Source organism: Lynx canadensis, chromosome B2 (genome assembly GCF_007474595.2).
Source record: "Lynx canadensis isolate LIC74 chromosome B2, mLynCan4.pri.v2, whole genome shotgun sequence".
Classification (NCBI taxonomy): Eukaryota; Metazoa; Chordata; class Mammalia; order Carnivora; family Felidae; genus Lynx; species Lynx canadensis.
The window spans coordinates 22,167,962-22,192,522 of NC_044307.1; the positions used below are offsets into that span (position 1 = coordinate 22,167,962).

Here is a 24,561-nt window from a genome sequence, read left to right on the forward strand (position 1 = left end):
GAAAAAGCCCATAGTTTTAGCTATGCCTTTAGGCCAGAGCCCACAGTAGCTGCTCTCTACTTTAGTATAAGAATATTATGGTGAATGGCAGACATATGGGAACCCAGCATTCTCTTTCTCAATACTCTAAGAGTAATATATCTAACAATTATTAAGCACTTACTATGTACCAGTATCTGTGTGTAGTCGATCGTATCTTATTCTTTGAACAGCTTTATCATGTGGGTTCTTATTATATCGCCATTTACAGATGAGGAAACTGAGGCCCAGAAAGGTTAAAGTAATTTGCTCAAGGTCAAATACTTGAGAAGCCGAGAATAAAATGCAAATACACCTGACCCTTAACCACATTTTTTTTTTTTTTTGCCTTTGCAATATGGGACTGCTCTTGGAATGTAAAGATGTGGTTCTTCTTGATTTGTGATTTCATCTTTCAATCAGAAATAGAAATGGGAGTCTGGGGCGCCTGGGTGGGTGCCTCAGTTGGTCAACCGTCTGACTTCGGCTCAGGTCATGATCTCATGGTTCATGAGTTCAAGCCCTGCATAGGGCTCTGTGCTGACAGCTCAGAGCCTGGAGCCTGCTTTGGATTCTGTGTCTCCCTTTCTCTCTGACCCTCCCCTCCTTGCGCTCTCTCTCTCTCTCTCTCTCTCAAAAATAAACATTAAAAAAAGTTTAAAGATTATTTTAAAAAAAGAAATAGAAATGGGAGTAAAGTTGAAATTGTTACTAATACCAACCACATAGTACTTTCACTGCCCTGAACAACTTCATCACAAGCTGACTATGGGGAGTTTAAGATCCCAAAGAAATTTCCTTAGTCCACAGGACCTGCTCAGTCCAAAACAACATTCTAAAAGGAGGGGAGAAATCCAAATGTAAAAGATATTTATGGAGGTCTGCATGGGGGAAAACTGCCAGGCATTGAACTAGTTGGAATTTCCAAGCCAAAAATGTGTCTCCTATGGTTGTTCTTTATAAGTAATAAAGCTAAAACACTGTCAGTTGTAAAAGCATCCGAATGGGGATAGGAGGAAGTTACAAGCTCATTTTAAGAGAAATTAAAAGTTAGAAGTGCCTTAACTCCCCCGTGTTACAGGAATGAATCCCAGTTGTAGGAGCAGCGTTAACTTGCCAGTGCTGGTAAACGCTCATTTGAGGATGTTGCAAGGAGGAAATCGCCGAACTAGTAGCAGAGTGCTACTATGAATAAAAAACAGTGCAGTTCATTTGAAGGGAATGATCTGAGCAATGGTAAGCAAGAGAGGACAGGCAAGACAAAACCTCACCTCTATAAATTGAACAGCAATTTAAAGCATCATTTAAGCCCTTGAAATTACAGTATAGCAGCCCTGAATGTATATGGAATGACAAAAACAGACCAAAATAGCTGCCCCAAAAGCCTGTTGTCACAGTTTAAAATGGCAAAATGAGAATTATTTGGTATTCTGTACTGCACACCTTTTCCTTAAATACACACACGCGCGCGCGCACACACACACACACACACACACACTCTTAATGCCCTCGTAACCAACTGTGGCTGGAAATGATTCCTCCCTATTCCTTGGTCTAAATGTCCCCATCGTAAATCTCAGTGGGCACCCTAGCAAATAACCCCATGTAGCCCTAAACAAAATTGATACAAAATTGTGAAGCTGATAGATTTTGTTCTTGGTAACCCTTTCCTCTTTCGGCTTTCTACTTGAATTCCTTTCCCTGTCCCTGTTGCCCGTTGCTCCCTCATTGCCTTCCACAAAAGTCCCATCACCCTGGGACTATGATTCCGATTGGAGACCCTTGCCCATCCTCCACCACCGGACCACTGCCCTAGGCTCCTCTTCCCTCCCCGTGCTTGGTGCATGGTGGGTTTTCAATATATGGTGACTAACGTCTCACTAACCCAACCTGGGACACAACTGACCACGGAGCACAAAGATTAAAGGCTCAGTAAGGTCTGAGTCCAAAGCTTGGCTCTGCCATTGACCAGCTGTGTGACCTTGGGCAAGGCATAACCTCTCTGTGCCTCTTTCCTCCTCTAAAGCAAATTTCCTATTTCATTCAGCACAGAGCCAAGCATAACAGGTGCCTAATGAGTGTTAGCTGTTATTATTGCCTTCATTATTAGTCACACAGCTGGAATTTCTTGGAGGCGGTATGTTGCCATCAACCTAAGCACATTGAAGCAGTCTGAAAAAGAGGGGTGTGTCCCATGTCCTAAGATGACTGAGCTATTTCTTTCACTTTGGAATATTTTTAAAACAAAAGCAGAAATCTGTGTCTACCCCAACCCTCCCAGTGCAAACACTAGTGGATCCTACCAACTATAGATGTTCCATAAAACCAAAAGTATTTCTGAGACCCTCCTTGATTGAAAAAGCTGGTAGGGACTTTCCCTGGACACATCAATCAGTACATGGTCCCCACCTCCACACACCCCCACAGCAAGCTCTCGCTTAGACAGTTACTTGCTGTGTGACCTTGAGAAAATGACTTCACCTCTCTGAGGCTTCAGTTTCTTCATCAGTAGAATGAGGATAACCATTTCCTGAAGGGGTAGCTGTGACAATTCAATGAGGTAATATAGGTAAAGTACTTACTGTAGTGCTAGGCCCAGACTTCTCAGTGCTCCTCAGTGCCTGCTCTTTAGATTAGTAATGGCCACTGGTAAGAAGCAGGAGCTGCCTGAGCTATAGTTTGGCGGGGAGCAGAAGGCTGACAGAGGCTGAGGTGAGGGCAGGGAGGATTTGGTGGTCATCAGCTGACCATTGAGAAGCCAGTACAGCATAGCTGACAACACACAGCCTAACGAATCTCCTAGCAGGGATCTCAGGAGTAAGTGCCGTCCCCACAAGGTCCTGGACCCACTACCCTCCTCAGCCTCCAGTCAGACAAACTTGCCCCAACTACCTCCTGATTTGTGTGTGATTCCTGCCCTCCTTGCCCTGCCCCCTCCTCTCTTTCTAAAGGCAACCATGAGAATGACTTCTTGGTATCTCTGTCTTGTGCCTCCATCATCTCTTCAACACTGAGGTGTCCTGGTGGTACACAGTTTGTGGTGAATTAATTTGTCCAGTGGGCCCCAGTGGCCCAGGGTGTCCTCTTCCTTGTGACTCAGCCAAGCCCAGTGTGCCCAGAGCAGAAGTAAGCCAGTGTGAAGGGTTCAGAGGGAGAGTGCAAGAATGCTTTCAAGGGCATATTATCCTCAGCACTCCCCAAGACCAAGGTGGCTGAAGTGTGGGGTTTCAGCCCATGCCTTGACTCTTCTCCCTCTAGCTCCACAGACTGTGGAGGGCTGACTGCTTATTTTCCTGCTTCCTGGTTTGCCACCTCAGATCCCTGAATGGTAGACGTTCCTCGAAAGTGCCTCGCCTCACAGGGGGCCGTTTTGCACAGAGAGGACACACCGCTGATGCCCACAGAGGGAAGAGTCAGTCCCCTTCTTAGCAATTCAGGAGAGGGAGGGGCCAAGGCACCTTGGAAGGGCACAGCTGGACAAAATAATTGGACCTCACAGTAGCAGATGAAATTCTGAGAGGGCCAACGCAAGGTAACATATCCTGGAAGGAACAATTTAAGCCTCCTGTCCCCTGTGTGCCAGTGGGTTTTGAATTATGTGTAACCTCTGGAGGAAGGCATCTATGAATCACTGCGGACAGTTTAATGAAGATGCTTGTGCGATGTTTAGCTGCAGTGCAAACAGTGAATAGGGATATGAGGGCTCGTTGAGGAGGGAGAACACAGCTCACTCTGATGGGCAGGGGTAAGGTGACGGTTTGGCCTCACCTTGAAAGAGCTCAGTCTGATCACCTCATTATATGACTATCACAGTGGAAATGGAAACAATTTTCAAAGAAAGGGATGGTGGCACTTATTAGTGTCACGAAGGTATTTCCGTGAACAGCTCTTCTCCTTGTAAATGAAAGCGTTTATCCTGTGTCCTTTTTGCTGGAGAGGATGTAGTCAGATTTGATGATTCTGGGTGAAAGAACTATGCCCACCTCATGGCTGGCCCCCACCAGACTGCAGCCCCCACAGGGGGAGCAGTGTCTGATCTAATTTATTTTCATTTGTTTTGCCAGCATGTAACAGGGTTCAGGGCACAGAGCAAGGACTTAATAAATGGAATTGGTTGGAAAACATTTTTAATGCTCATTTAACTGAATAAGTGTCATTTAATTCATTTAACAAACACTATTGTGCACTAATATGTCCAAATACCAGATGCTAAGGATTCAGAGAGAAATTAGTCAGCCACTACCCTTGAGGAGCTTGATCCAATGTTCGTGGATGAGACAACCATGTATAGAACTCTATAAAATATAACACCAGGCAGCATGGAGATGAGGGAAAGGGGCTTCGATTCTAAACCCAGGGGAGCAAAGGCAAAGGCTGTTCACCTGGGAAGTGGCCATGGGCTCAAAGTCATTATCCCCCTGTAATCATCTGGCTGTGCTGTTCACAGATAGAATGTCAGGGAAATGACCTTGGCCCACAGATGAAACTCAAGGATATTCCTGTAAAAGTCTAAAGCACGAAGATGAGACAACCAGAGATCAATCTGCTTCAAGAACCAGGCAGGAAGGAATGAAAGTTTATGCAGAGTTAGCCTGTGTTCGTATGACCACAGTTGTTGAATATCCAAACTTGCTCTAACTCACCTTCTAGCCCCTTGCCACTCCTTTCCTCTATGCCATCAAGAACACCTGGCTCTTTGCCTGCCTTCCTGAAGGAGCTGATACCCCCAGGCTGTGCATTCAGTGAGAAGTTGGATCCTTGTTCTCCATCTCTCACCACCTTTTCTGCTTCTCTACCCTCTAAGTGTCTAATCCCTGGCTTCTTTAAGGACAAACCCACTCCTCACTCTCTTAGTTTTAGAGGTCCAACAGCCAACAGTGTCCAAAATTCCCTCTGGAAGACAACAGCTCTCTAGATCCCATGACTTCTTTTTGTTCAGTTTCTAAGCCACTCCTCCCCATGTCCCTTTCCATCCTGCTCACATTCCCAGGGAAGTTGTTCAACTCCTGACAATGGAGCTTCAAGAGAGATGGGCAGAAGCTCGTGCTATCCATGCCCTCGGGATGTGAAGAGAAGGGGGCTGAGCACATGCGTGTATGCCAAGATCCATAGCTGACCCATCTGCTTCTCGAGGTCCAGCTGATTGGCCAATTGGCAGATGTAGAAAACATCCTAACTCGGAGTTTTAAACATTTTATATGATATTAAAGATAATTGGGAAAATGGTGAACACTAAAACAATCAGCAAGTCTTTACCTCCTTTATTGCCTTTTCATTTGAAATTCAGGAGGTTTGATTAAACTGGCGTTTTCAATTTAATTTTTGAAAATAATTGTGAACAAGCACATTTGTATTTATCCGTTTCAGCTCAAAGTTGCAACAATCTAAGCATTAGTCAGTGATCCAAGTGGAAAGTAATCACAATTTTATTTTGTTTTTCCCCAAGGCATCATGGAAAAACACTATATCAAGTCAGACTATTCTTGTAATTTTTTTCCCTCCCTCTCTTCTCTCCATGGTTTAAGGTAATACAATTAGCTCTGCCACTAATTAGCTGGGTCACTTTGGGCAAGTTGCTTGATTTCTCTGGGCTGTAATGTTCTCATATGTAAATGTATGAGTTTGGTCTTAATTATCTCTAGGGACATTTCTAGCTTCCCCCTCAAAAAAAACTTTTAATAAATTTCACTGTTCTTCCAGCAAGGGCTTTCCTCTCATAATTCCAGAAAGTTCTAGAAAGCAGAAGTACCATATGCTTCTACAATGGTAGAGCATAGTTCTCTACCACTTGCTCTCTGTGAAGACCTGTTCATCTGCACAGGGCCAGCTGTGATCCACTCACTAGGTGCTGCTTTGCAAATTGACTTCACATCAGCTCTCAAGGAAGGAAAAAAAAATCAAACAGACACCACAAAAAAATTTTGTAGTTTTTGGCATCAGTGAATCTTGTTCTTTTACAAAAATTCCAACTTCCTTCAACACTTGTTGGAAAGAGTACAGTTGTTATTTTATTTTTTTTCACTCTAATTGCAAAAATCTCTGCTGCAATGGGAAGTATTGACTCTATCAATAAAGCTCTTGGGAAACAAGTTTTAGAGCAGAAATTAAGCAGCCTTCACACCTGGAGGCCAGCACGGGATATAATACTGATCCTAATTCTCATTGCAGTCTCTGCACTGGGCATACTGGTTTGCATATTGTAGGTGTGTTTTTGAAGTTTAGATTGATCTATCTTGTACATTGCTTTAGAGACTCAGTGTGTTCCAGCTAGTTGGACTTTCAGATTCTTGTATAATACTAAGCTTTAATTACTGTATGTGCAAAAAGGATTATACAAAAACTAATTCCAGATGAAAAAAAGTAGAGAAAATTTTCTGAATATAGACCAAACTGCTTACAGATGTTTGTAAAACTAACCTGTGATACATCCAGGCTACCAATTCCAAACATCTATGGAAGACATTCTTTTCAAATAGATTATCTTTTTAATGTTACCGTCAGCCAAATTGTCTTTGAGGGACTCCTCTAGAACAAGATCATGAGTTCTGTCACTAGAGAACTAAGAATATGCACTCTGAATCTATACCAGAGCCTTGAAGAAAGGATGGTAAAAGTTATTTGCCACCTCCAAAGAATCAAAATAGCTCATGCTTATGGAGTGCTTTCATTGTGCCAGGTTCTGATCTAACTGGGTGACACATAATAACTTGTTCGATCTTTTTAACAACCTGTTAGGGTACTTGCTATTATTGTCTCCATTTATAGATGAAGAAACTGAGGCACAGTAACCTAAACATAGTCAGCAGCCAATAAGTGGCATAGCCTGAATTACAAGCCCAAAGGGGTTGACTCTAGAGCTCACTTTTTAAATAATACTTTTACTGAAATATAATTAACATAGCAGTAATTTTAAAATTACAAGATTTTATATTGGGCTTACAATATAGAAAGATATAATCTAAATTATAATAATAGCACAAAGGACAAAGGGAATGGAACAAAGTTTTTGTACGTTATTAAAAATAGGTTGGTATTAATCTGAGCTAGAGTTTTCAGTTAGAATGTTAATTATAATCCCAGGGAAACTACTAAGGAAAAACTGAAAAAAATATATAGTAAAAGAAACAGAGAAAGAACTAAAATGGCATACTAGAAAATATCTTTTTACACAAAGTAAAGAAGGAATGAGGAATAAAGAAGAAAAAGAACATAATACATACAGCAAGGAACCAGTAAAATGGCAGATGTCAGTCCTACTTATCAGTAATTGGATTAAATGTCAATGGATCAAATATTAAGATATGCTTTATGGCCTAACATATGGTCTATTCCAAAGAATGTTTCATTCCCATTTGAGAGATGTGTATTTTGTTGCTGTTGGGTAGGACATTTTGTAGACATCCATTAGGTCCGGTTGGCTTATTGTGTTGTTCTAGTCTTCTATTTGCTTGTTAATCTTCTACCGGCTTGTTGCGTCCATTATTGAAAGTGCAGTATTGAAGTATCCAACTTTTATTTGTTAAATTGTTTTTTTTTGTTTGCTTGTTTGTTTGTCTTTATTAGGGTACAAGTGACATTGGTTCTGGGTGTACAACATAATGATTAATATCTGTGTACATTGCAAAATGATCACCATAAATTACATAGTTACAAAATTTGTGTGTGTGTGTGTGTGTGTGTGTGTGTGTGTGTGTGTAATGAAGACATTTAAGGTCTCAACTACCAACGTTCAAATAACTGGAAGTTTGTATCTTTTGACCCACTTTACCCCTTTTGCCTCCCCCCTACTCTTCACCTCTGGTTGTTAAATTGTCTATTTTTCCCTTCTGCTTTTAGATATGGGTATGTTAATGATTATTATGTTTTCCTAATAGCATTACCTTTTTGTCATTATAAAATTTTCTTCTTTGTCTCTAGTAACAATATTTGTCATAAAGTCTATTTTGTCTGACATAAATATAGCTGCTCCAGTTATCTTTTGAGTCTATTTTCACAGCCTGTTTTTCCATCTTTTTACTTTCAACCTATTTGCATCTTTGAATATAAAGTGCATCTCTTGGATAAAACATACAGTTTTGTTATCCATCTTGCCAATCTCTGCCTTTTGACTTTAGTGTTTAGTCTACAAGTGTTTAATGTAATTACTGATATATATCTGCAATTTTACTATATCCTTTCCATATGCATTATGTCTTTTTTTTCCCCTATTTCTCCATTACTTTCTTACTTTGTGTAAAAAAATATTTTGTGGTATACTATTTTAATTCTTTTTGTTTCTTTTGACTATATATATTTCACTTTTTTCCTTAGTAGTTTCCCTGGGGATTACAATTTAAAACCATAAATTGCAACAACCTGGTTCATACTAATACCAATTAATTTCAATAGCATTCAAAAACTCTGTTCTACTCCTTCTGCCTTTGTTCTGTTATTGTAATACAGATTACATCTTTCTACATTATAAGCCCACCAACACAATTTACAATTACTGCTTTATGAAGCTGTCTTTAAAATCTGGGGTGCCTGGGTGGCTCAGTCGGCTAAGTGTCTGACTTCAACTCAGGTCATGATCTCGCAGTTCGAGGGTTCGAGCCTTATGTTGGGCTCTGTGCTGACAGCTCACAGCCTGGAGCCGGATTCGGATTCTGTGTCTCCCTCTCTCTCTGCCCCTCCCCCACTCACTCTCTGTCTCCCTCTCATAGATAGATAAATAAATAAATAAATAAAATCAGAAAGAAGAATTAAAAGCAAATATACATTTATACTGTTTTATTTCTCTATGTAGTTACCTTTGCCTTCTTTTTTGAAGGATACTTTTCTTAGGTATACAGTTCTTATTTAACTTTTTCTTTCAGCAGTTTGAACATATCATCCCACTGTCTTCTAGCTTCCGTGGTTTCTGATGAGTAGTCAGTTTTCATCCTATTAGTGATCTCTTATACATAATGAATCACTTTTCTCATACTGTGTTCAAGATTCTCTCTTTATTTTCATCATTCTGCAGTTTGAGTCTGAGGTATTTAGGCGTGTGTGTGTGTGTGTGTGTGTGTGTGTATCTATAAATGTATGTATACACACACACACACACACATATATACATATATATATATGTATATACATATATATATGTATATATATATATATATATATATATATATATATAGCTTTGAGTTTGTCCTATTTGAGATTTTTTGACTTCTCAGATATATACATTAATGTCTCATCAAATCTGGAAAGTTTTAGCTGTTATTTTTTTCAAATATTTTTTCTGCTCCTTTCTCTCTTTCCTTTTCTTCAGGGACCTTCACTATGAGTATGTTTGTACACCTGCTGGTATCCCACATGTCTCTGGGGCTTTGTTCATTTTTCTTCATAGTTTTTCTTCTGTTATTCAGACTAGTCATTTCAACTGACTTATCTTCAAGTTCATTTATTCCTTCTTCTTTGTGTCTACTCAGATCTGCTTTGGAGACCCACTAGTGAATTTTTGAATTTTTCATTCTAGTTATTATATATTTCAGCTCCAGAATTTCTGTTTGATTCCTTTTCATAATTGTTATCTTTTTCATTGATATCCTCTATTTGATTAGACATCATTCACATGGTTTTCTTTAGTTATTTGAACATGTTTGTTATACCTTAAACTTTTTGTCTGGTAAACCCAATGTCTTGGCTTCCTTGGTGATAGTTTCTCTTAATTTTTAATTTTTTTAAATGTTTATTTCTTTTTGAGAGAGAGAGTGTGTGCATAAGTGGGGGAGTGGCAGAGAGATGGAGATACAGGGTCCAAAACAGGCTCCAGGCCCTGAGCTGCCAGCACAGAGTCCGGCACGGAACTCTAATTCACAAGCAGTAAGATCATGACCTGAGCCCAAGTCAGACACTCAGCTGATACCCAGACGCCCCAGTGACAGTTTCTCTTGATTGTTTTTGTTTGTTTGTTTTTCTGTATATGGACCATACTTTTCTGTTTCTTTGCATGTCTTCCATTTTTAAACAGTACTAGACATTTTTTTTAATGTTTATTTATTTTTGACACAGAGAGAGACAGAGCATGAACAGGGGAGGGTCAGAGAGAGGGAGACACAGAATCTGAAGCAGGCTCCAGGCTCCAAGCTATCAGCACAGAGCCCGATGCGGGGCTCGAACTCACAGACTGTGCGATCATGACCTGAGCCCAAGTCGGATGTTTAACCAACTGAGCCACCCAACAGGTGCCCCAACAATACTAGACATTTTAAATAACATAATGTGACAACTCTGTAAATCAGATTTCCTGCTCCCCAGAGTCTGTTGTTGATGTTTGTGTTGTTGTTGTTGTTGCTGCTGCTGCTGTTTGTTTGTTTGATGACTTTCCCAGACTAATTCTGTCAAGTGTCCATTCTTTATCATGTGTGGCCACAGATGTCTCTGCTGGGTTAGCTTAACGGTCAGTTAACAGTTGGACAAAAATTTCTTTAAATACTTTGAACTAACAAGGCCTCAGTCTTACTAAGGAGCTCTCTGTTTGTTGGAAGAAGGTCTTCAACACTCCATCAGCAAATTTATAATTCTGCTGGCGCCTTTACTTCCTGCTTGCACAGTACCTCGAGATCAGCTAGAAATGAGAATTTAGAACCCTCTTAGGGCTTTCTTGGGAATGCTCACAGCCCTGCATATGTGTGTGGCCACCTAGACTCTCAAGAGTATGTCAAAGTTGTTCAAAGCCCCCTGTGAACATTTCAGTCCTTAGGGTTTCCTTTTAAGTTTATTAGGGAGCCAGCCTTTTATTATCACCAATTGGTGTCACCCCTTTATGCAACCATGATTTTAAACAGTTGCTTCTAATTATTTGTGAAAAACATCCTTTGGATAATGTAATTTGCACAGAGTGAAGTCTGAATCAAATCAAATAAAAAGAAGTCCTGGGAATGGAGATTTTCAGAAAACTGCCAAACAAGTTAGTGACAATTCTTTGTAGATGGCGCTTTTAGGGAGTTACAAACCCATTTTCTCCCCTTCATTGGTTGCTAGGCTGGAAGTTTTTATAGCTACCATGTTTGTGAAGCTGCTTTCATGACTACCATGGAGCTATGGAGAGGGGGAGTGGGAATAAGGCAAATTCAAATGCTACAAAACTTACTATTCTTAATGAGATCCGTTTGTTTTTCTTGACTAAGTCTTCAGATTGTTGTAAGTCTTCAGTTCATTCACAGAGTTCTGGAAAAGTTGGCTTTCATCATGTTTGTTAGTATTCTTATTGTCTTTGTGAAGGAGCACTTTCTTGGAAGTCCTTACTCTACCATTTTAGAAATGTTTCCTTAGAGCACATTTTTAACCACTACACAAGTGATTTCAAATTAGGAGTCTACCACACTCCTTCACAGTTTTACATTTTGTAGGAATATTTTAGTATCTAGTATCATCTTCCTGACACATACCTATTGAAAGACGTGTTATTTTATGTATATCCTTTTATTTCTCTATTTATTTTGTACTTTATAGGGCATTATATTGCTCTTTTAGAAATTGTGTGTAAAATGCTATCTATGGACTTAATTTCAGTATAATAAAGGAATGTTATAAAATATTTGCTTTAAAACTAGGAAGGGGCATTGTTTTTTGAAGGTTGAAAATCATTGCCATAGACTTCCCTTTCCTATGATAGTCCTATAAGAGAATATCTTCAAAGAGGGCCTGAAGTCCCTAATATACTCAGCATCCACTTGAGAGAAAGCAAGGAGGGAGTTTGAGAAGTTAAACAAAATCAAAGGCTACTACAAATACATCTCAGAAAATTAAAATTCAAGAGAAAGTGAGAGCCATCTGATAAATCACATAGAAAGCACTAAGATATTTTCATTAATAAGAAAAATATCATGTTTTGGTTACTCATAAATTCTGCCTAAGAGAGTCATCATACATACCATTCAATATTTACCAGTTTTTACATAATTAGAAGCTAATAAAATATAGGGGCCTCTGGGTGGCTCAGTTGGTTAAGTGTCGGACTTCAGTTCAGGTCATGATCTCATGGTTTGTGAGTTTGAGCCCCACATCAGGCTCTGTGCTGACAGTTCAGAGCCTGGAGCCTGCTTCTGATTCTGTCTCTCCCTCTCTCTCTACCCCTGCCTGGCTCATGCTCTGTCTCTCTCTGTCTGTAAACAATAAACATTAAAAAAAGAAGCTAATAAAATATACACCACAAAGGCTATACTGAATGTATTAATTTCTTTTGATGATTAATAAGACCTCTAGAAAACCTTGTATAAATAAGAGCTATCAACCCTAGAATTTTATATTCATAAAGAGCTTTATAATGCAAAATGATAATTTTGGTACCTATTGAGACTGTTGGCTGTATTTTTTTTAAATCCCTTCAATGATTATGGATAAACTTGGGCAGGATTTATTATAGGCATTTTTTATACATTAGAGTTATCCAAAACAAATCTTCTCAAAATCCAATTTTTTCTTCATTTTCAGATGGGATATCAATTCCTAATTTTCTATGCCAGAGAGAGTAGTAAAGGTGGACAGGGCCTTATGTTCAAATTGAATCCAGCACAGGGAACCCAGAAGAGTTACAGAGAGCCTTCTGCTAAGAAGTAATGGCAAATGCGGGTCATATGGACAGGTGACATCTACTTCCTGAGCATTTTAAGAGTTGTTTGTTTTGTTTTTGCTTTGTTTTTGCCAAATTTAGTTTTATTCTCTGTCTTACCCTTTTTCTGGTGCCACAATGAGAAAAGTAAAACAGATAATCAAAACAGGGGAAGGTATCAGGGCACCTGGGTTACTCAGTCATTTGAGCATCAGCTCAGGTCATGATCTTGCATTTTGTGAGTTCAAGCCCCTCATTGGGCTCTGCTCTGGCAGTGAAGCCTGCTTGGGATCCTCTCTTTCCCTCTGTCTCTACCACTCCTATGTTTGTGTGCTTTAAATAAATAAATAAATAAATATATAACTTTAAAAAAAAAAAGAGAGAGAGGTGCCCAGGAGGCTCAGTTGGTTAAGTGCCCGACTTTGGCTCAGATCATGATCTTGTGGTTATTGAGCTTGAGCCCCACTTCGGGCTCTGTGCTGACAGCTCAGAGCCCAGAGCCTGCTTCAGATTCTGTATCTCCCTCTCTCTCTCTGCCCCTCCCCCACTCGTGCTCTGTGTCTCTCTCTCTGTCAAAAATAAATAAACGCTAAAAAAAAAAGAGGGGAAACTATCAAAAGAAGAGAAAAAAAGAAATCTATGTGATCATCCCCCATTTTTTAAAAAAATTATTATTAATAAAGCTGCTATAAAATGCTCTCAATAAACATGCAAGAAACCAGTACCTGGAAGCTTAAGAAGGGAGTGGAAAGACTCAGGACTAAGGAAAGACACACTCCCAGAAAACTTCATAAATGGAAACAAACTTCTTAGGTACTATGGTACAGTATACCCAATTGAATACATCTGAGCTGGCATTTATCCTGTACATACTGCTAGGAACATACAGTATTTAGGCTGAGTGTCCTTTCTGATTGGTTGCAGCTTCCAGTTGATTCATGTCTGTTTCTAGCAGTTATTAATTATTCTGAGCATCACCTCTTCTATAAATGCACCTCATAGTTTCATTTTGGGAGTTATTGATCATTCCCAAACCCACCCCCCATCTTCAACCCCCCTCTAATGGCATCTCTCATGCTACATCAGACTGTGCTTAAACTACTTTCTCATTGGAGGACCCCTCCAATGCAAAGGACATGCAAAACAAATACCTTCATTACTTCTCTTTTTTCTTGGTGGGCAGTTGGTTTCTTTGGGGGGATGGGGGGGGTGACACTAACCTGGTCTCCCCCTGATTGGACCTCTGACCTTTGAATGACAACCCCAGAAAGATTTTAAATGTCCCTTCCTGGTTTTAGTATTTCAACAGCCCCTAACTATGAACAGCTGCATTCTGAAGTAGGGTAGTGCTCCCAGCTCCCAGCTCCCAGCACCATAAAAGATTCTTCCAGCATGCCTCCCTTTCTCTGAATAATTCCTTTTTGTTGTCTTGCTTCATTACCTTTCCTAACTGACAAGTTTTTTCTTGGTCCAAGCTTTCGTTTCCTCTTTGGAATGTCTTGTTAAACAAGCCTCAGAACCCACCAACTTGTCCCTACTTCTTTCAACAATTCCCACCCCACCCCGTGCCTACCGCCATTGGAATGGCCAGATCTAAACAATTTCAGGGTGTGCTGTCATTTCTGTCACCAATCTCATTGCCTGGATTAAGAGTATAACAAATGAGCCAGGGAAGTGGGGCCGTGCCCATCTGCTACAAATACACAATTTGCAAGATAGATAAGTATCTTTCTTCCACCCCCTGTCATTTTTAAAATAAAAGAATTCAAATATTTGGTTTACACTTGAAGTTGGTCCAACACATCTCCTCGAGGGCTTTCTCTCGATCCTGTTTGTACCTTCCCTTGAACCATAATAAAGCTGCAAAAACAGGGTTACAAGCCCACAGCTCTTTCTTCCCTTTTAGGGAAAACTTTCTGGACAGATTGTAAATGAGATGACCCTGTGGAGTGTTTAAGCAGTTAGCCAAGTTAAAGGCGGTAAAGGTCTCCTTGTTAAATTATCCACTTCATTTTCTTTGAACATCTAGAACACAGAGCCCCAAAGCCCATCTGGATCTCAGCTGTGTTCTCTATGTCTTCAACATCCCATGGGCTCTAGCAACTGTAGATATGACCTGAGCCAGTGGTTAGAACCAGAGCAAATTTTGAACTGTGCACTTAGATTTTTTTTTTGGAGGGGGGGAAGGGAGTACTAGTGCATGTTTATTATAAAAATTTCAAACATTGCTGAAAAAATCGTACAGAAGTCAGTCATCCATATTCTAACTGTTCAGAAAATTTCCAGTATCTCCTTAAGTATCCTTTGATATGTCTCTTTGCATATCATATTCATTTTTTTATTGCTGCATGACAAATTACAAAAAAACTTAGCAGCCTAAAACAACACAAGTTTATTTTCAGTTTCTCTGGGTCAGGAGTTTGGGCCAGGTTAACTGGGTCCTCTGCTCAAGGTCCCAAGTAAAGGCAATCAAAGCGTTAGCTGGGGCCGTGGTCCCATGTGATATTCCGGGCTTTCTTTGAAGCCCTTTTAGTTTCTTGTAAAGATTCAGTTCCTTGCAGCTGTAGAACTCATGGAAGCTTCCATCTTTTACAAGGCTAGTAGGAGAATGTCTCTGCTGCTTCAGGTCTCCACCTTGCTCTGTCCCTGACCTCTACACCCAGATTTAAAGAGTTTACCTGATTAGGTCAGGCCCACCCTGATATCTCCCTTTTAATTAACTCAGAGTCAACAGGTTAATTACCTTAATTACATATGCAAAATCCTCTTTGCCACATAAAGTAACATAATCACAGGCATGATACACCATTCTATTCATAGGTTTCACCCACATTCAAGGGGAGGAAATTATACAAGAGTGAAGGTCATTTAAAATTCTGCCTTCCACGCATATCTACATGTACAATGAACACATACACTGTGTGTGTTCTGGAGTATGATTTTTAACATTTAATATGCCATAAGTATCTATCCTGCCTAATAAATGTAGATCTGCATTTCTGTGGCTGAATAAATTCTGTTTCGTATTTCAAAACAATCACATATTGGACAGTTAGGCTGTTTCTGATTTTTCTTCTTGCAAATTACACAAGGATGAACATTCAGATATATTTGTCTTTGCACCTATGCAAAGATTATTTGGTGCATATAAATTCCAAGGAAAGGGGTTTACTGAAGGGATAAACTAAACCAATGCTATGACAGTCCCTCCTAAGGTCCCTCAGCAATGCATGATGCTATTTTTCCAGTGAGGATCTGCCTTTGGTGAAGATTCTGTGGGTCCTTTGTACCAATTCTGCTGAGTTATTAGCATCCTTGAAAGAAGTTCTAGAAATCACTAGCTGTCACTGCAGGAAACAGACAAAAAGTAACATAAAGCACTTGTCACTTGTCACCCCCATCGTTATTCTCCCTCAAAAAAGTTATTTTCAACTTGATTAAATAGCTCTCAATGAAATGAGGGCTTTATTTTAATTTCCACACCACTTCTTTAGAAACCGGCAACAAGAAAAGTAGATCACTTTGAAGGTTTATAATTTTCTTTTACCTTTAAAGTGACACTGTGCATTCTGATAGTAGAGTGAGAAGTCAGGTTTCAAATGAAGCCTCTGAGAAAATATAAAACCGTGAATCTTAATAGCTAACAAACAAACAAGAGTTTAATTACACCTGCCTTGGAGATGTCCTACACTTACTAAAGGTTGTCCTTGCTTTTCAACCAAGCAATTCCTAAGGGCTAGCTTTAGTGCTGGGAATGTGACGGTGAACCAGACAGAAACCCAGAAGTGAATCACTCATGTTACGAATGCATAATGAAATTACAAGATGAAAACAGAAAGACCATGACAGATCTAGATAAAGAAACTTTAAAATAACCTTTCAGGAAGCATATGTATTTCCCAACCTGCAGAGCAAGGAAATGGAATTCAGAAATGTCTGTAAATATTAGTCCCTTTCACGGGGGACCTTGAAATCAAAGACAAGCATGTGTAACCAGAAATACTTAACATCCAGCCCAAAGGGAACTCTCATGGCATGAGTTCTCCCTGGCTATTCTTCAGCAGTGAGAATGGCATGATTTAAAAAAAGCCCCATGGCTTCGGAGGTAGCACCCTCCCACTCTGTTCATGGCTGGCCTGGGAGCACAGCCATTGGCTTACCACCCACTGTCTAAGGCCCAGCCCCAACCTCAGTTCCTTATCTGAGATCTGAAACTCAAAGCATGCTTATCTTGTTCAAGGCTAACCTGGCTCAGGGTATTTGAATTTAAATAAGGAGATTCTGGCATCTATTAATCTAGGGTAGTGGTGTAACAGTGGAATCTTAGCAAGAGCCAGGATTGCTAAACACAGATTGCCCACACGGATTGTGTAGGAAGCAGGACTATGTCCATTTGGGATTTTGCAAATGTTTCATTGCTGTTTCTCTGTATCTCTCTGCCTAATGATGCACTTTCACTGTTCTGAAGGGAGGTGAGCAGTCGTGTTTAAGCTCACAGTGACCTTCCTTCCAGCTTTAGTGCAAAGATGCAGGCTCTCAAGTGGGAACCAACCTCATGTGCCTGTCCAACACCTCCACACCTTGACCTTGACCTACATCTACATCTCCCTCCCCCTGCGGACAATGCCTCCACACCCATGCATGGTCTGGCTCTCCACCTCATCCTCCTGTGCTCTTTGTATTCCCATCTTTTATTCCATCTCCTATTCTCTGTTCCTGCTTCCTGTCCACTTGTTCCTCCTCTGTAGGCACAACAATCTCTTCTAATGTGAAAATCACCCAAATGATCCTCCCTGTGTTGCATTACCTTCTAGCCACTGCCCTATCTTCACAACCTAGATCACTCTGAGGGGAGAAACCTGTGCTCCCCGTGCTCCCCTCCTCTGGCTCGGTCCTCACTCTCCTCCACCAGCAGTGCAGACACCAATAACTTGTCCAATCCCGAGTGTCACTTGTGCACGGAAAAATGTCTCTAGGATTTCACTTCCTGGGTTTCTCATGAGCACCCGAGTTCATCACGTCCAAAATTGAACTTGTCACCCACCCAGTACACACACCCCAACACAAACCGTCTTCTCTTCCTCCTTCATTCAGTCTTGGTAAATGGAGCCAGCATACTCCCTGGAAACACGAAAGTCTTCCTTCCTTCATCCATCTCCCTCACCACCACAAGCCTGTCGGCAGTACCCGCCCATGGCTCCCTGCCCTCCCAAGGGATGGAGGCCACCTCAGCTCTGTCACCCATCCTGCCACCCCACCCACCTTCCACAAAGACAGATCTGCAAATTTAACTTGCCCAAGAATAGAGCTCAATTATTTGATTTGTGATAAAAGGATCTCACAGTCTCATCCTCCCCTATGGCATAGCTCATGGTTTAAGAGCATGGGCCCCAGAGATCTACAGCTAACCAGCTGTGTGACCTCAGGTAAGATTCTTAACCTCTCTGTGTTCCAGTTTTCTCCCATGCACACTGGAGTTAATAGTACCTTTCTAATAGGGTATGGGATCATCAGATGTACCAATGAACATAAAAGTTTGACAACAGTGCCTGGCACACAGTGAGTGCTATGCTATTTGTCAGTTTTGTGACTTCCTGCCCATGCTTGCCTCCCACCCCTCCTTCCCCCATGCACACAGAGATGGGAGCATGGCGCCCTCATGCCACAACAGTGTGCAGTCCCCCAGACATGCCGTGTGGGCTATTTCATGCCTCCACAATTTTGTTCTTTCATCTCTTGACTTTCTAAACTCCCACATTTTTCAGGACTTAGCTCAAATATCACTCCTGCTGTGAAGCTTTTCTTCACACCCTGAGAGTTGCCCCACTGAGACCTCAGTGCATCCCAAACCAATTTCCACTGTAGCTAAAACCACTGCTACTAATTATTTTTAAAAGTCTGAGACTTAACTATTTTGGGGCACTTATTGCATTCCAGGCCCTGTTCTAAGTGCTTTATATGCATTATCTTGTTTAAGCCTCACAGAAAATTGGTTTACCTGTTCGTCACTCCTCCTGGATCATGAGGGTCTTTATGGGCCAGAACCTATGTGTTGGTCATTGACACATCCCCAGCACCTAGTCTGGTACATAAAGGGCACATCGTTAAATTAATAACTCTGACTTGAGCCAACCAAAGATGAGCCGAACTCAGAGATGGGAACATGTCCGAATTCCTGACATTGAAGGACATTTAGGCAAAGGATAACTGTAGTTGGATTTGAAATTCAACAGTGCTATAAACAAAGACTGCAAGAACTACCTCACCCCACCGTTAAATTGTTATTACTATATGAATATTTTCTATAGCACAGACGGGTTAACGTGCTCTCATTTTTTTCTATACTGTCATATAATTTCAGGTCTTTCCAAGGACATAATAATATAATTCGTGATACCATTTTATTCCATGCTTTTGTCTTAAGGGTCACATGCGAAGTTCTGAAAAGTTTTGCATGACCCTCAGCTCGTAGACTGACCACCTTTGATAAAGGGTAAAGAGATACTTGTTCTGACATCTTTTTATTCTTGTTGGACACCAAATGGAAATTTACCACAAATGTGAGACAATTATAATCAGGAGTTAATGTTATAGTTTCTATGGCAATGGCCTAAGCCCATAAACACAAGCATTTTATTGCTTAATTGTTACAGGAAATATGCTTTTTATAAATCTAATATGCATAAATATAAATATAAAAGAAATTCAAACATATATGTATTTCTATTTCAATTAACTTTTCTTTTCTACCCGTTTGGCACATAGTGCTTTCTGTTTCATTAAAACAGAGAGTGGTTAAGATTAAAAGATCAAAACTGTTTAGGGTGCCTGGATGGCTCAGGCTATTAAGTACTAGACTCTTGATTTCAGCTCAGGTCATGATCTTATGGTTCATGAGATCGAGCCCTGTGTCAGGCTCTGTGCTATCAACACAGAGCCTGCTTTGGATTCTGTGTGCGTCTCTCTCTCTGTCCCTCCCCCATGCATGCATGCTCTCTTTCTCCCTCTCTCTCTCTCTTTTTCTCTCTCTCTCTCAAAAATAAACTTTAAAAAAAACCTGTTTAATGCTCTGGGTGGCCTTGAAACTGATATTAGAGGGAAAGAGCCATGTTCAGATACCTGGTGCCCTCCCATGGTGCCAATGGGAATGCATCTTCCCAGCAAACTCAAGGCCAGAATATCTCTCAGAGTCTTCAATTTGGTTTAAGACATTCCAGCAATTTGTATATAGCATATTTGCAGGAGTTTCGGTCAACTTCTTATTGAATGGGATGGGAAGTTTAATCTCACCAGAGTGGTGTTTTCTCAGGAACTACCACTGCTGGAATGAAGCCTGGATGACAAGGTCTGATCTTCCTGTTGGATTTGGAGGTTGGCAAGCCGTGGACAGCACCCCCCAGGAAAACAGTGATGGTAAAACTGCATCTTCCCTCAGGGAACTTGTTTCACTGCCATCTTTATTTTGCTGTTAGGATTGCTTTTGATGTGTGGGAAACACTCCCTTTGGGAACCAACATCAAAAGTGTGCTTCCTGGGCACATGTACAGTATTAGCTGCCTGTCAATCAGGTTTAATTTCCTTTCAATGGCCAGCTTTCCCCTGATTATTCTATAACTGGTAAAAAAATTTTTTTTTAAAAAGCACAAAACTTAACATATATAATTCATCTACTCTTGCTTTGATAAGCAGTTTTGAAGACAAGAGAAAAAAATATATCTGTGTAAGCATTTTTGCTAGGCTCTAAAATATATCTCAGCCCTCTGTGATATACAGTTATAAGATATAAGGCAGTAGAGAAAATAAGGAACTCAAAAAATAGTTACAGATCATCCTTTGAATTGTTGTTTTCCCAGAACCTGATTTCTTTTTATGTTGTTTGATTTCTTCTAAAACTTAAGTATGTATTTGTCATCTAACTTACAGGCTATGCTAAGCAATGAGCGGCAGCTGTGACCTCCCCCAGACTTTTATAAAATCACATCATAAGCCTCCATTTCTCTTTAATATGATGATAAACATCAGTGGCCTGGGGACATTATGTTTACTTCCTCAGGTGTTGATATGAGATATTGACGTATGTATATATACATATATATCCATAAACATTCATTACTTATTCATAAGAGTCTCTTATGCTTTATTTATGCTGGATTTTGAGGAAGAATGTTCAACACTTTCTGGTGTTCTGGATTATATATCATGAGGAGACATCAGAGATGACTAATGGCAGTTAATTTCTTATTAACTAGAGTTCGCTGGTTAAAATAAGGAACTTTATCAAAGTATTCATATACCTACTAACTTCCTGAATGCATGTTGGGCATTGATCAACATGTGTGGTTAATGTCCAAATTTCCCTATTTAACACTTGACATATGTCTATAATGTCCAAAACCAAAAACCAAGAATCAAAACAAATAACAACACAACCACTAGGGACACATTACCCTTTCCAACATTTCAAACACCAGTTGGTTGTAAAAGGATCAATCCTATGTAGGCAAACAGCTCGGTACAAACACACTTGAGTATGTGTTGTAGGTGGAAGAACAGACACAGAAATAGTGATGCCCTGTATGCTTCTCATGGCTTCAAATTTTTTTTTTGAGGAGGCATTTCCAACAAAGCCATCTTGATTACACATGTTGGTCATTTGCCCTCTCTGACCATGGGAAGCATTTGGGCTAATTCAGCAATGAAGTTGGGAACACTTGCCTCTACAGAGCCTGTATCTGCGTCTGGACAGAATTGAAGATGACAAACTCATACTTCCCTTCCTCTGTGTGATGCAGGGATGTATCGGTGTGGTCCAGCCTCTGTTCAAGCCATTAAGCACGGTCATATTTGCTTCCAGTTTGATGCACCCTTTGTTTTTGCAGAGGTAAGTGAAAAACTGTAGAAAAGTGCTTTCTTCCCCAACCTGTTAACACTTGAAAAATAATACACCAGGTTGTTACTTCTAAATTTCTCAGGTACATGGCATGTGTTTCATGTCTACAAAGTTAACTAGACATCATTCCAACCTCTAGGCTCTTAAATCAAAATGCAGTTGTTACTTAACTTTTTTCTTTCTTTGATATTCTAAGATTTTCTCCTTGAAAAGCAATTGCATTACTAACCTTACCTTAGTTTTTCATGCCCATGAAATAGGTATCAACTGCTCCTAAGAAATTAAGTGGCTAAGTGAATCTTTCAGCTAAAGATTGGTAGAGACAGTCCATGAATTGAAATTTCAGAGCATACTGCTTCACTCCCAGACTAACCTAGCTATTCATGTAAAAACAAAATCAAATGCACGCCAGACATGGTCTTAGTCTGGGAACTGCAACCCATTTTCTGCCACTCCAGGCCATCCTCCGTCCACAGGGAGGGAGAGCCAAGTTGCTGTAATATGGAGGGGAGGGAAAGGCAGCCTGGAGGCAGCACACTTAATGGGTTGATGGGGACACTTTGGTGAAGCGTCTGAAATTCTGGAAGATGTGGATGGGGACTAGAAGCAGATGAGGTGGTTGGAGATTACTCCAAGGAGATCTCTAAAATTCAAATTAAATATAAGAGGTGTTGGTAAAGGAGAAGGCTGGGAGGCTGCTGAGGGCAGGGAGTAGAGAGCAGAGAAACATGTGACAGGCTGAGAGGCAGGATTTGCCCAGAGTATAGTTTCACCAATAAACTCAGTGGAGTAATGTCTGTTGTATACTGAGTTCTTACTATGTAATCACTTTGCCTACCATTTGAGGCTCTTAGTCACCCTTTAAAGTTGGTATTATGGGAGCGCCTAGGTGGCTCAGTAGGTTAAGCATCCAATTCTTCATCTCCACTCAGGTCGTGATCTCACAGTTTGCAGTTCAAGCCTCTTATCGGGCTGTGTACTGACAGTGCAGAACCTGCTGGGGATTCTCCCTCTCCCTCTCTCTCTGCCCCTTCCCCGCTTACTCTCTCTCAAAATAAATAAATAAACATTTAAGTAAAATAAAATAAAATCAGTATTATGATTCTTCCCATTTTACAGAAAAGAAAATTGAGGCAGAGTGGTTAAGTAACCTTTCTACATTCATTGAACTAATGAATAATAATGCTAAGATCTAAAGCCAGGCAGGTACTTGTGCTCATGCCAGTAACCATCACACTCTATTACTACTCAGGAATGAATAAATACCTATTATAAATATGTGGCAGGCACTGTCCTGTGGGGAATTCAGAAGCCTCTTCCCTTAAGAATATAGATTCTTGATGGGAGGTGACACTACACAAGGCACATCAAAAGTTAAATAACAGTAATACGAGAGACTGTGGAACTAATTGTCAGATAAGCAATGTGGGTGATAAATGATCTATATTTAATACATGCAGATTTGTTAGTTGAGAAATATGGGTCAGGAACTGAGTAGGACAGTAAAGGCCGTAAGACATTGTCCAGGGAGGGAGGGTGATATGAGGGCAGACAATAATGACACCTGTGTGATAGCCACAGTGGATGAGCAGAGCATTGTGGGAACACACGGAGGCCAAGGGGGTAAGAAAGATGCCGGAGGAAGGAAAGAATTTTAGGCAGAGGGGACAAATTGAGCATCAGGATGGTGTGTATGGGAAATTACAAGCTGTGCAGACTCACAAAAAGTGATGCATCAGGAGTGTCAAAGATGAAGGCAGAAGGAACTGGAAGTGGGGACTTTCTATCCTCAGAAATGGTTACTCCCCTCCACCACGGGGGAGAGACATAAGCCCGAAGGATCCTGGAGCCTGAAGGTGGTGCCCTGGAGGGGTGGGGGAAGGGGAGCTGGGAGGCTGTGCTTTCTCCATTCCCACCTGAGAAGGCAGGGGCCTGAACCCCTCAAATGACAACAGCAGAGCAGGGCAAGTGGAGGCAGCATCCAGAAATGTTTAGGAAGTAAACATTTAGGAAGTAAACATTAGGAAGTGTGAATATTTAGACAACAAGATCGGGCATTTGAAATACGCAAAGGGAACAGTATTTCTTCCACGGAAACTACCATTGCAGTTGCTAGAAGCCTGGGGGAAACAGGCAGACCATATTTAGAATTTCATCCCCTCGATTTCACTTTGGGATTTGAAGATTTCTCCCAACCTCCCCAGCTGCCAACTGATAATTTACGATGCTGGGAGAACCTCTTAATGGGAAATCACTCTAAAATTCACAAAGACTTGTTTTCATATTTTTATTGTGCTTTATTGCTGCAAAGAAGGAGACCTCTCTCCAAGAGTGCATTGCCTAATAGCTGTTAATGCAAACGCTTTTTGCTATTATTAAATATAGATCGGGGTGTTATGCGTGTCATCGGGATTCACAGATCATAATTACTCTTCTCTCAGCCACTGCAGACTTGTCTGACAGAGCATACAATTTGTTGCTTTGGCACGGGCTGAGCCCCAGGGCTGAGCCATTTATAAGAGACACTCAAGCTGTTCAAAGTGTGTGAGGAATATTTTCTCAAGGGTACCCAGAGTAGGACCGCATGGGGGGCATCGTATTTAACTTTAATGAGAGTGTCCGTGACTCAGGTTCATTCTACATCCTTCCTTCCCTTTTCCATCCGCTGGCTGCGGAAGCCTGCCTGTTGACACCCCAGGCGGTCGGCCGAGTTTGCCTTTTCTTGCCTCTCGATTCGCTGACTTTCTTGGTCATTCCTTACTCACTTCCGGGCTGGATTAAACATCATGTTCGCTGACGTGTTTTGATCTTCTCAGAGCCATGGTCTCCTTCAGTGAAAGCAGAATCCAAAATAAGAAGTGAAGGGGAGCAGAGGATACAGGCTTCCAGTTTTAGAACAAACCACAGGGATGAAAGGCACAGCACAGGGAATGTAGTCAATGATGTTGTAATAGCACTGTGTGGGACAGATGGGAGCTACACTTGTGAGCGCAGCATAGCGTATAGAGAAGTTGAATCACTGTGTTGTACACCTGAAACTTATGTAATATCGTGTGTCAACTGTACTCAA

General features: G+C 40.7%; 1 protein-coding gene across 3 annotated transcripts in view; it reads left to right on the forward strand.

Annotated features, from left to right (window-relative positions):
- Positions 1-24,561, forward strand: part of F13A1 (coagulation factor XIII A chain) — a 165,184-nt gene that overhangs the window by 97,195 nt on the left and 43,428 nt on the right. For all 3 annotated transcript variants that reach the window (XM_030314906.1, XM_030314908.1, XM_030314907.1), the window contains 2 exons: positions 19,911-20,014; positions 21,394-21,482. In XM_030314906.1, coding sequence (XP_030170766.1) covers positions 19,911-20,014; positions 21,394-21,482 — 193 coding nt within the window. The remainder of the gene's footprint in view (positions 1-19,910; positions 20,015-21,393; positions 21,483-24,561) is intronic.